This window comes from Manis pentadactyla, chromosome 4 (genome assembly GCF_030020395.1).
Source record: "Manis pentadactyla isolate mManPen7 chromosome 4, mManPen7.hap1, whole genome shotgun sequence".
Lineage (NCBI taxonomy): Eukaryota > Metazoa > Chordata > Mammalia > Pholidota > Manidae > Manis > Manis pentadactyla.
Window position 1 is genome coordinate 140819344 of NC_080022.1, and position 12629 is coordinate 140831972.

At 40.8% G+C, this 12629-nt stretch overlaps 1 protein-coding gene across 2 annotated transcripts in view; it reads right to left on the reverse strand.

The window, feature by feature from the left end:
• Window positions 1–4973: 4973 nt before the first annotated feature.
• RPA1 (replication protein A1) overlaps window positions 4974–12629 on the reverse strand; it is a 70202-nt gene continuing 62546 nt past the window's right edge. For both annotated transcript variants that reach the window (XM_036906176.2, XM_036906175.2), the window contains 4 exons: window positions 11828–12004; window positions 9467–9574; window positions 7360–7446; window positions 4974–5890 (listed from right to left, as the gene is read on the reverse strand). In XM_036906176.2, coding sequence (XP_036762071.1) covers window positions 5786–5890; window positions 7360–7446; window positions 9467–9574; window positions 11828–12004 — 477 coding nt within the window. In that variant the 3' untranslated portion in view covers window positions 4974–5785. The remainder of the gene's footprint in view (window positions 5891–7359; window positions 7447–9466; window positions 9575–11827; window positions 12005–12629) is intronic.

Consider the following 12629-nt stretch of genomic DNA (forward strand, 5'->3'; position numbering starts at 1 on the left):
TCCCCACCTCTACCACTGTGGCACTATTACAAGAGTTTTTGGGTCTTTTGGGCTACTGGGGAGTGCGGGATAAACACTTGGCACAAATTCTGAAGCCCTTATACCAGTTGGTACGAAAAGGCATCAGGTGGGACTGGGATGAGACATGTAGGGCTGCTTTTATTGCTGCCAAGTGGGCAGTCAAGGCCATACAGGCCTTGAATGTAATGACTCATCAAGACGCTGTGAACTAAATGTTCATGTAACCGAAGATGGTTATGGATGGGGTCTTTGGCAGCGGCTTGAATGGACAGGCCAACTTGTTGGATTCTGGTCACAACTATGGAAAGGAGCAGAGGTCTGGTACACCTTGATAGATAAGCAACTGGCTGCTGTGTGCCATACCTTGCTGGCTACGGAGCCCATTGCTGGAACAGCTCTGACCAAGGTAATAACCACCTATCCCATAGCAGGGTGGGTGCGAGACTGGACCCAAAGGCCAAGGAGTGGCGTGGCACAGACACCTACACTGGCCAAATGGGGCTCATATTTACAGCAGCCCAGTGCCCTCTCTACTAGACCCTTAAGTGGAGAACTCCAACCCTTATTGGGACCAGTAACCTATACCAGTGGAAAGCAGGAACTTGCTTTTCAGCCCTTGGTAGCTGAGACTTCTTATCAGGAGGGAAAAGCCCCTATACCTGAAGATGCTTGATACACAGACGGCTCCAGTTGTGGGGCAACCCCCGAAGTGGAGGGCTGTGGCTTTCCATCCTAAGACTGAGACAACATGGATGGAGAATGGAGAGGGGAAGAGCAGCCAATGGGCTGAGTTGCGGGCAGTATGGCTCATTATCACCCAGGAGCCTTCCCCCATAGTTGTCTGCACTGACAGCTGGGCTGTCTATCAGGGCTTGACCCTGTGGCTGCTGACATGGTATCATGTCAACTGGAGGTTGGTCACCGGCCCCTTTGGGGCAAGAGTTGTGGCAAAACCAATGGGCCTCTGGTCAGACTAAGACTGTTACTGTATATCATGTGACTGGCCATTTGCCTTTGGCATCCCCAGCGAATGATGAAGCAGACACACTGGCCCAGGTGCGCTGGCTAGAAGGAAAGCCTGCCTCTGAAGTGACCCAATGGCTGCACCAGCATTTGTTGCACACAGGGCAAAAACAATGTGGGCTTTAGCTGTAGCCTGTCTGTGGGGCTTACCACTGACCTTTGAAGAAGTCAGCAGAGCCCGGAAGGAGTGCCTTGTGTGCTCTAAAAGGGACTTACACTGAGTCCTGCAGCAACATCAGACAATAGTAAGGGGGCCAATACCCCTTATCAGGTGGCAAATAGACTATATTGGGCCTCTGCCCACATTAGAAGGACATCGGTATGCCATGACTTGTGTGGACACAGTTACTGGACTATTGGTTTCTTTTCCTGCATGTCATGCAGATCAGCAAACCACCAAGAGGGGCCTGGAGCATCTCTTTGCAGCCTATGGCCAGCCGCAGGAGACTGAGAGCAATCAAGGCACCCACTTTACTGGACATGCATTACAAGAATGGGTGCAGCAATTAGGAATAAAGTGGAAATTTCATGTACCATATAATCCTACCAGGACAGGCATGATAGAGAGGTACAACAGTTTGTTGAAATCTGGTGTGAAGTCAGACACCAATAGTCTACGGGGTTGGTCAGTTTGCCTATGGACGGTGCTGCGGCGTTTGAATGAGAAGTCACGTAAAGGAGCTTTGAGCCCTGTGGATGTGCTCACACACCTTGCTGCCTCTCCTATACAATTGTACATTCAAACCAAAGAGCTACTGAAGCCAGGACACAGCCAGCAGAGCAACATCCTGCTGCCAGCCCCTACTGCAGTAAGCCCTGGAGACAGTTGAATGGACCTGGCCCTGGACATTTTGACACATGGACCAGCAATGGCTGGCCCTTCTGGCTCCTTGGGGGAAAGGCCTGGAAGCTGGCCTCATGTGTATTCCTGGAGTAACAGCTGAATGGCCCTCAAAGGTCATGGCAGTGTACCCAAAACGTCCAGAAGGTAAGCGTATCTTGCAGGGAAGTTTTGTTTTATCTTTACGGCCAGCGCATGTACCGCCCGTAGCCCTATATACTGACCTGTCTGTTACTCCCACAGGGAGGGGGGTGAAAGTCTGGTGTACTAGACCAGGGCGAGATCCCCACTGTTCTATCACAGGACCACTCTCTTGCATGTATCCTACCTGATGGACAAGATTTGCCTATGCTGGTGTCATTAAAACATGTATCTTATTGCCCTTAAGGTTTTCTCCTACAGTCCTTGTGGCCTCAATGTGCTCCCTGGCTGCCATGTGATGACTGCTCTGAACCCTAAGCTACTGCCTGCCTATGGAATGGACGAGCTGTGGACTTAATCTGTGTAAGACTTTGAACCTAGCTGAATCCTCCAGTTTGAGGATTGTCATTTTATTGCTGTTGCTATTGTTGTCATTAGTCTGGTCAACAATGCTCCAGTTTTCTGGCCCGGGACTATTGTGGAAGAAGGGGAACCAGTAGATTATAAAGCGAGATTTCTGGAGGGGTGGCCTGTGGGTAAAATTGTAACATTTCCAGAGTATCTCGCCTGGCTTTAGTGCATTTGAATATCCTCAGGGGTGGAGAGAAGTTTATCTCCATGTCAGTGGGAAATTACCTGGGCAACTGAGGGCGTGTCTGAACCTGAGAGTTTAAAGGGAGGGGCTTGCTTGCTTGCTTGCTTCTTCAGGAGCAGAGGAGCGAGCCGGCCCTGGACTGCAGTTTACTTGTAAGCAATAAATGGGTTTTAAACTTTATTTCTCCCTTTGACTGATTTCGGTTTTTAGAGGTATTTTGCCCCAGGATTTCCTCTCCTTGGACTTACATATGCATAGTATAATCCCACTTTTAAATAAACTATAGGCATATATGCACAGAAAAAAGTACTCACTATATAAATGGTTATGGCTGATTGGTGATATCCTGGATCATTTTGTTTTTCCTTATTTGCAGGTTATATTTCTACAGTGAACATGGATTACTTGTGTAAGAAATAATCAACTGCCCACAAAGTTAGATTTCTTTCCTTTCTTAACAGATATTAGTAATACTTTTCAGCTTAAGAAAATATACTCACTTAGTTGAGGTCCTTTTCAGACAGACAAGAGTGAAACATCTAAATCCTATCCTGAGAAAAACTGGTGATTTCCAAAAATGTTTATAAAAGCTAGAACTCTACCAACTGAGTGTATTATAAACCTAAGAGCTGACAAACCACAAAGAGGGGTGGGCAGGTGGTAAGGCACAGACCAGTTTACTAGGGAACTGGAGGCCTTCTAACAAGTGAAAAGGAGACTCCACAACCTGTTTCATTTTCTATAAATGAAACCTTAGGAGGCATATTGCCAAAGAAACACAAGTCAATATAAACCTTTATATACTGGGCTGCCAAACTTCACTTTTAGACAGTATATTAATTATGTAGTCAATAACCATGGGTTTCATTAGTGTATTAAATACTATGATCGATATTATACTTCTCAAAGATAGACTACTCAGGAAAAAAAAAGTAGGGGAGGGGGAAGTTTGACTCTGAGGTTCAAAAAAGTCAGAATGGCACACTAGAGTAGCAAGGCTTGAATGGAAAGCATAAAACACTGAAAATATGGACAGACATCAGATTATTATCCTTTTCTTTGTTTATTTTTCCTGCCTCTTTCACAATGAGACTGGAGGGAATCCAAGAACCATTTGAAATAAAGGCAGAATGATTAAATTTTTTCCTAATTGCTTTATGCTGATGTCATGGTGTACACAAAATACACATTGATCTTTAAGTGAAAGATGAGAAATAGAACAACATGAACAGCCTTTCAAGGTAGACTATATCCAAGATAATGCTAAGAACCATGGGCCAGAATCTATTTAGGCAATCCTCAGGGACCTAAATCTCTTAAAAGCATGTAACAGTGGAGCCAATTTCTGATGCTCCTCTACCAGTGATCTGATCTTTAGTAGGGAAATCTGCTAAACATCCTCCCTCAAGAGAGCCGCCCTCTCCCGAGCACCCCCTGTGGATTTCGTGGCATCCATGTAGATGCACTTGTTTCACCAGTCATTGAGAAAGGGGTGGTGACAGTACAGCACTTGAGACGTCACGGTAACACTGCCAGGCAGTCCTCTTCACGGGGTAGATGGACATGCTGGGCAGAGGAGGGAATGTTGGGAGCAGTAGATACAAGACTGGTTACTGGACTGAAAGCTAGATCACCACTGCCAACCCACAAATTTGTCAATCCAGAACAGTGTTGAAGACCATAATTTTCTAGTCAGTGCTTTATAAGCAAGGTCAGACAGAAAAGAGCTTCCATAAAAACTGTTGAGGCCTCTGCCTAGAGCGAGCTGGTTCTTCCTGAAGAGGACAGCCAAGGATGAAACAGGGTATCATCACCCTATAGCTCCATGAAGGGCCTCCACATACCACACCTGCACAAATTAAAAGCCAGGTCCTATGGCTGCTGGCTGACTACAACACTGCCTGGATGCTTGGAGATGTGCCGTAAGCACCAAGCGGTGGGTTGCAGAAACCGGATAGATAATTAATATGATTAGGAACACACTGAGAAAGCATGCTCTTGCTGACTGAAAAGCCCAGTAGCATAATTACTGTTTTCTTACTAGCTCACTGTCTGTATACATTTCAAAGCCTGGTTGGTGTTAGACTGCTGTGTAAACATCAATAAAATCCCGAAGCACCAGATCATCAGCATTCTTGGGCACGATGGCTTTTTGTTTTTAGTGCTTTCGTTCTTCTAAAGATGTATTTCAGGGCTGCAGACATAAGAAAGAATGATCTCCATGCCTTGGACTAATCTTCAAGTTTTTAATGAGTTAACATCTCCCCCAAGTGAACATTTATTATGAAGGCTAATTAATTGCTTTCCAGTTACAAGAACCCTTTGCATTCAGAGAAAAGTAGGATTCACAAGCAGAGAATATACTGTTTATTAAAACAAAGCAAGGGAAACAAAGGACTTCTTGTTTCAAAATCCCTTCTATTTAACATAGCTTTAGTCAAGAAATGAAACATACAATGCAAGAAATATGTACAGGTAGAAAAAGTGTGAACCCACTAGCCAAAATGCAACATTAAAGGAAATGAAAACTACAGCAGTGCTTTGCAGCTGCCTAGATGTCTCCAGGGGACAGACAAGCCAATGCTTATCAGCCTTCTTCAGAAGAGACTATTTTGATTAATATCAGACCCACCTGACTCAGTCTATTAAACCCTGAAGGAAGGATATTTTCAGATATAAAAGATGTGTCTTTGATTAATAATTCTGCCCTATTGCCATTCCAAGCATTAACAAGTATGTGGCACCTCTAGAAACAGCCTTTGAATTCTAGGAAGATACTCATACTAAAACGCCCAAGTCTGCACAACTGCTTCTTGGCTCTCTTGCGAGGAGGAACCCAAGTTGCAAAGGTGTCACCACTGAAGAAGCAGAAACCCTAGTTACATAATTTACTTCACTGTCTGCAGATTTAAGGTCAATTACTTGTGACATAATTCTTGCTTGAAGATAACAAAATCTTAATAAAACGGACAAAAGCCTGAAGACAGAGGGAGTGACAGGTATCACACTGCCTGCTGGCTGAACCCCTAATTCTGACACAACTTATGCTACAGCCATCTGAGCCGATTCTGCAGCGCAAGTGGAACTGTCACACATGGTGGGAGGAAATCAATTTCATTTCAGTTCTGTATCTTCAAACTTCTATCCAATCGGCATTGCTCTTCTCACATTACTGCGTTTCTCCTGATGTTCATGATCAGCCTTCTGCCATATTCTCTGTGCTCCACGGGCTTCACATCCATCACAGTGGCCTTAATTCGTGACTCATCCTTTGAGAACAGAAAAGCCATTTGTCAATGAAGGAAAGCCTGTGGCATGAAACAGTGGTGATAACCCCCTTTGCTTCAGTGGTTTCAACGATCCCAGTAGGAGAAAACACAAATACATGCTGGACTCAGAGTTCAGTAATTCAGTGCAGAAAAAATTATGAGTGAGCACCAAGTCCAAATTTCTGCGACTAGGAGAGTGGACAGAAGCTTCCATTCAACAGAGGTCCTTCCCACATGTTTGCAGACACTGAGAAACCTGGAATCAAGTGGGACAGACCTTAGAGGTCTTATCAAGTTCATTTAGTCTCTTTATGGAGAGAGAAAGAATTCAGAGAAGGTAAGTGACCTCCTTAAAGCCACACAGCTGGTCTGGAAAGCTGAGTGTGGTGTGGAGGAAACAGCATCAGAGGCAGAGGAGGAAGACCTGGCTTGGTCCCATCTCAGCTCTGCAAGGAGCAAACTCTCTGCACTTCACGTGCCCTGTCCAAACCGTGAGGGGCCTGCTCGACCCTTCAAACCTTTTCCTGACCCCCTCCACCTGACATTTGACTTCCCATCTCATTTAATGTTTACAAAAACAAACATGTCTATTAGCAGGTATTATGGTAAAGGTCTAATAATAAAACAACTAGTAACCTCTGAAACAAGCACAGATGTTTTCAGAATCCTCCCTCCTCACCTGTTTATCAGGATTGAACAGTGCTTTTAGAGGCGGAATGGGGTGATGTCCGGCAAGGCTGCATAGTCCAGTTCAGGGGCTTACGCACTTTAGTATGTCTGGTAATTACTAAGTAGTCCTAATTATAAGCATGTTTGAGAGCAAAGCTCTGAAGTATCATTGCCTGAGTTGGAATCTTAGCTCTGCAACTTGCCGGCATGTGATTTTAGTTAAGTTACTTATTCTTTTATGCCTACATATTTTCATTGGTAAAATGGGGATAACAATAGTTCATACATACATAAAGGATTACTGCCACGGTCAAGTGAGATGATATACATAAAGGGTGCAGAACAGTATCGAGCAGATAATAAAGCTTAATAAATGCTGTTTTATTATGACTATACAACTATAATCTTATGGGCAACTTTAGGAGTTTTCAAGATAACTTTAACTACATGTGGACTTTGTTTCATATACTGACTCTGGAACCCAAACCTTGTGAGTCCACTAGACACATTATCATCCTTTCGTTAGTACCCAAACAAAAAACCTCAAGATTTTAACTGAAAAGGCCATACAACAATTTTTTCTCTAGATGCCTGACACTGGACAAGACAACCTCTCTAAACCATTTCTTCACCTGAAAATAGGGGTAATATTGGTACCTTAGTGTCTGAAAGATTCAGTGAGTAATCAGCACAGAGTGCTCAGCATGGCCAGGCACACAGTAAGCCATCAACTGGTAACTATATTGTCATGAACACCAGTGTCCCCTGTAATCCCCCAGATCCTGGGTGACATTACTTACGTTATAGGTCTCTAGTTTGACCCTGATCTTGAATGTGAAAGATCGAAAGTTGGCATTCTGGAAAATTTCCTCAAATGCTTGCTCATTCTGTAAAAAACAAATGTAAAGCTTTAGGCATGGAAATCATTGGACCATTTGAAATTATCTGTAAGAACTTTGAAAAGACTGAGAAAAAAAGCTCTCTGGGAAAATTATCACCCCCAGTGGTTTAGGAATGACACATCTACAGGTGACATTTACTAAAAATTAAAATACTCTACCTAAAGTAGTCAAATTCAGAGACAGAAAGTAGAGGATGGTTGGCAGGAGCTGGAGGCAGGGAGGGAACAGTGGTTAGTGTTTAATGAGTACAGAGTTTCAGCTTGGGAGGATGAAAAAGCTCTAGAGATGGATGGTGGTGATGGTTGCCCAACAATGTTAATGTGCTACTTAATGCCACTGAACTTACACTTAGAAATGGTTAAAAATAGTAAACTTTATTTTATGTATATTTTTATTGTAAGAAAAAAACTGAAACACTCTCAGGGAACACAGTTCTAAACTTTAGAAGTTTGTGATAGAATAAATCTAAGGCTCAGCCTCTTAATCATAAATTAAGAATTGAGGGTTTCTAAGAAAGAAGTTCATGTTGTCATATACATTATTTCAGCCTCTGTATTTAGAGCTACCGATTTGGTGAGCAAGTGAAGACAGGCAAAGTGGGCAAAAGGGCAAGTTTTAAAAAATATGGTCCTCTCCTATTTCTCATACCTGAAATACTAATTGATTAAGCTTCTTTATTAAAAAAAGAGTCTGGTAAACAGAGAGAGACCAGAGAAAGCATTTTATATAACAATGCATAAAATAAGTTTATAATAACTTTATATAAAATTAATAGTTCATATCAGCTAAGTATTGTCTTTGTAAGCTACATGGAACCTGAAAACAGCTTTGTTATACAAAACTCTTTTGTGTAAAGATTACTTCACACACACACACAAGTCAGTCCTCTGGGCTTTCAGATATGTAAATAAAACAATGTGTTCAACTTTCAGAAAATTATACCATCTGCCATTATTCTTCTAAGATTAGGGAAAGCATGGAGTGGCATACTACAAAAATATCACGGATCCTGAGGGAAGAGTTTCTACATGTCCTTATTCACCAGCAATAAAAACCATCAAATGTAATAAGCTCATAAAAAGCCCTGAAAGCATGCTCTGAGCCTTAAAATTTGATATGAAAATAGAGGACATGGCAAATCATATAAAAGAGCATCATACTTTACAGTCAATTCCAGTTATTTCTGTAAAAGGGCTTGTTGGAATGATTTTCAGAGATCTTAGGGACAATTTAAAAAGGGGGAGGCAGAGCCAAACAGACAGAATGAAAGACAGGAAAGAGTAAGAAAAATATGCCACAACAAATGACAAATCCTTTTTTTCCTTAGTGGCTTTTAAAAGCATTCTAGCCAATTTGGAGGAAGTGGGGAAAACAATCTATAGAGATGCCAATCTGTGTGGCCCAGACAAACACAGCTTTTACTGGTCATCTTTACACGTTTTATTTGAGCAAATATTTTTCCTAAGCATAATTAATAATCTCTTCCATGCATTAAATAAACCTAATATGTGAAAATACAAATTTATAAAAGTGAGATGGATAGTTACCTTATGAAAGAAAGTTACTTTATAAGGACTGCATCTGACAACCTGAGATAGCAGGAATTTTTTATGTGAATTTAAACCACGATTTTACTCAACTTTTCAGGAACGTGTTTATTACATTAAAAAGGCACATCTGTACTTCAAGTTATTTCAGAAGGTATCTTCTAGATCTCAAGTGATTGCAGGCACATCAACTCTGGTATGCTAACACTAACAGTAGAAAATAAGAGGTTTATACATGTTAAGTGCTGTATGTAAAGTACTTTTATGTATATTATTTCATTACTTCACTGTCAGCACACCCAAGATGAACAAAATTAGACTCAGATGAGTTCTCATATCATCAAAGAAACTTAACGTTAACACACAACAGAAACAAGCCAAAAAATATTAAAGAGTAAAAAGTGGCTAAGTGTTAAAGCATGGCAACTATTACAGTAATAATAAAAGATGTGGCCAACCTTCTCTTTTAACTCCCCAAGATAAGCAGTGCTTTGTCCGAGGATAGCCTCTGCAGACTCCTGGAAACAAGTGACCCACTGATTCTCTTGAAAATCAGCAATATTTACCTAAAAAAATGCAACTCTGTATTATTTCAAGAACTAATAAAAGAAAGACACACTCAGGTAGACTGGAAGGTTAACTTTTACCACTCATTAAAATAATTCCCAGGGGAAGAAACCACTATTACCGTATATGCTATACTCTTTTCAAAGAATGTGAAAAATATCACAGAAAGAAGTTAATGTAAGTTTGGATCACAACAGGAACACGATATGCTGTGGATGTGTGATTACTGATCTCAGTGGAGATAGAGCCCAATCAGACCTCCTTCAGATGCAGAATCCAGGCACACCGGGCTTAGTTCCCCTCTAGCTGCAATGGCCTTTGGACTAAAGGTTTTGAACTCCAATGAGCCAGGGAGGTTCTCTGCATTTTAAATTGTTCATCCTTCAGTCACTAGGAGCTCCATGAGATTCTCAGTCACTGCTGAGCATCCCAATTGAAAAGCCTGAGTCCTTAAGGGCCTTTGTCCAGATTTACCCAGTAACAGAAATAAGCAATTAAGTGTCTCCAATTGGACCATGATGTAAAATTGAATAAGGGAGAGTCAAGGGAGAAAGTGGATCACAAAGAACACAGTTCTAAAGTAAGGCTCAGCAGAAATAAGATGGCAAAGTTTTTTTTTAAAGGTATCACTGTGATGACTGCATATATTCACTGCATATACATAGAGCTTTAATACCAAAATTTATGATGAAAAACAAGGTGACAAGTTAAAAATACTCACAAATATATAAGGGAATGTATCATACACCGGGGCTCCTATCTACAGTTCAGCACATGCTCACATCAGAGCACCTGATGCGGGGCAAGAACAACAATAATGGAGACTCATGGGCAAGAATCATGTGAAGCCAGTGTGCTGTGGGTCAGGTTTCACAGAATGTCTGATAAACTATCTAAAACAATTTTCTTCATCTTCAACAGTTCAATGAAGTGTACTGTTTACAGAAAATAAGACACTTAAGTGTGGAAGTTTCCTGCCAAACTAACAGTTCAAACTTCAACAGTTCAATGAAGTATACTGTTTACAGAAAATAAGATGCTTAAATGTAGAAGTTTCCTACAAAACTAACATTTTAAGGAGCAATGAGAATTCAAGAAGGACAGGTAGTATCCTTCATTTTTTATCTAAGGAGATTAAAAAAAAAAATTTTCTATTACAAGAGTACTCACTGCAGAAAGAAAAAAAAAAGGAAAATGCAGAAAAATATAAAGACATTAAAAATCAACCAGAAATAACCACTGCCAGCAGTCTGTTATTCATCTTCCCAGTCTGTTTTCTGTGTACAAACCTCAAGACTATATAAAACATACCATTTAAAATTTGCTATTTTCAATTAATAAGGCCCAAACATTTATGTATGTCATTTAGCAGTCTTCATTAAAAATAGTTTTCAAATATTTTAACTATGGAAACTATCAAAATGGCAAATTCTAATGCCACTCTATGGGTATTCAATAAAGGAATTAACCAGCAGAATATTAAGATCAGTGAAGTTATATATAGAAGAAGTTTTCAAAATAAACAACAGAGTAATAGTCGTCTTTACACAGTTATAAATCTCTGATTATATCTTTAGAAGAAATTCCTTTCAAGGGTTTACTGGCTCTGAAACTATACACATTTTTAGAGCTTCTGTATATTACTGCCCAAATCACCTTTTAGAAAAATTTGAGAGTACCCATTCTCTTGTACCTTTATTATCATTTATTATAGCTTTTTTTAAAGTATACCCTTGACATTAAAGGTTTTTAAAATAGAAAGAAATAATTCTTACAATGCAAAAAAGCCACAATCCCATATCAGCATGCAGTCATATTCCTCTAAAGTCAGCTCTACTAAGGCTAGAAGAATAGATTATCCACAAGAAAAGTAACTAAATATAGGCACTGGCAGTATAAGCACAATTACTGGTCTCCAGAAATGCCACTCAAATTATTTCATCGTAACAGTAGCAGGCGAGCGCCACAACTGCGGAACTGTACAACATGCACAGCAGACTGAAATCAGCCGGGTGTCTAAATGCAACTTAGTGGAATGAAAAGGTTTAGTAGGAGAGCACAGACTGCTACTCAGTTGCGTGAAAGGCCCCTTACTTGCACTTTTATAAGAAGCTCCTCAGCACTTGCCCATCTGCAGGCTTCCTACCACAGGCAATCATGTTTTGCCTTTGCTACTGTCTCTACAGTGCCTGGCACTTCACGGGGACTCAAGAAACAGCACAGCGTGGTTCTCATCTACCCATTCTACTCACTGAGAGGATCATTCGGTACTTGAAATTGGGAAATTCACGGTCACACTTCTCACAGCGGTACAATCCATTCTGTTGATCAATCACTTTCTTATTGCAGTCCTGAGTTGGGCAGGCCAAATACATACAGTTCTCTTTGCGAAGATACACCACTGTTGCCACAGAGCTAAAATAGTCTGCCTTCAGGAGAAAAGAGTGACATGAGACACAGAGCACCAGGCCTACATTCAGAACTGGACTTAGAGTCAGCCAAAGCTTGCCCTTACATATAAGTGGTAAGTGTTTAAAAATTCTGATTCTCAAGATCACAATGTGCTTACAGGAAATAATTCATTCTGTAGTTTCAGAAATTGCTCATTACAAAACATATGATATGAAGTAGTATTAACTGAGTTTTAAAGCATATTATTCCTTAACAATAAAAGAGTTAATTCTAAATTGATACAAATAATTAAAACTGAAATAGACTATATGAAGGACAAAGACGTGAGGAGACAAAGACCTGTTCCTCCTGTTTCTCTGACCCTCCAAAGGTAACAGACCTAGGAAACAGGCGATAAGGCAGTAAAATCTAGCATGGCTATGTGCAACCACTGCTCCCACATTAAAAACAATCACAGTGATTTAAAGGGCCTAGATTCAACTTTATCTTTGTCTAGGCCAAGGGTCAGCAAACTTCTTTAAAAAGCCAGATGGCAAATATTTCAGGCTTTATGAGCCATTCAGTCATAGTCTCCTCTGCAGCTATAAGCATCCACAGATAATATGTAAATGAGAGCATGGCTGCATTTCAATAAAATTTCAT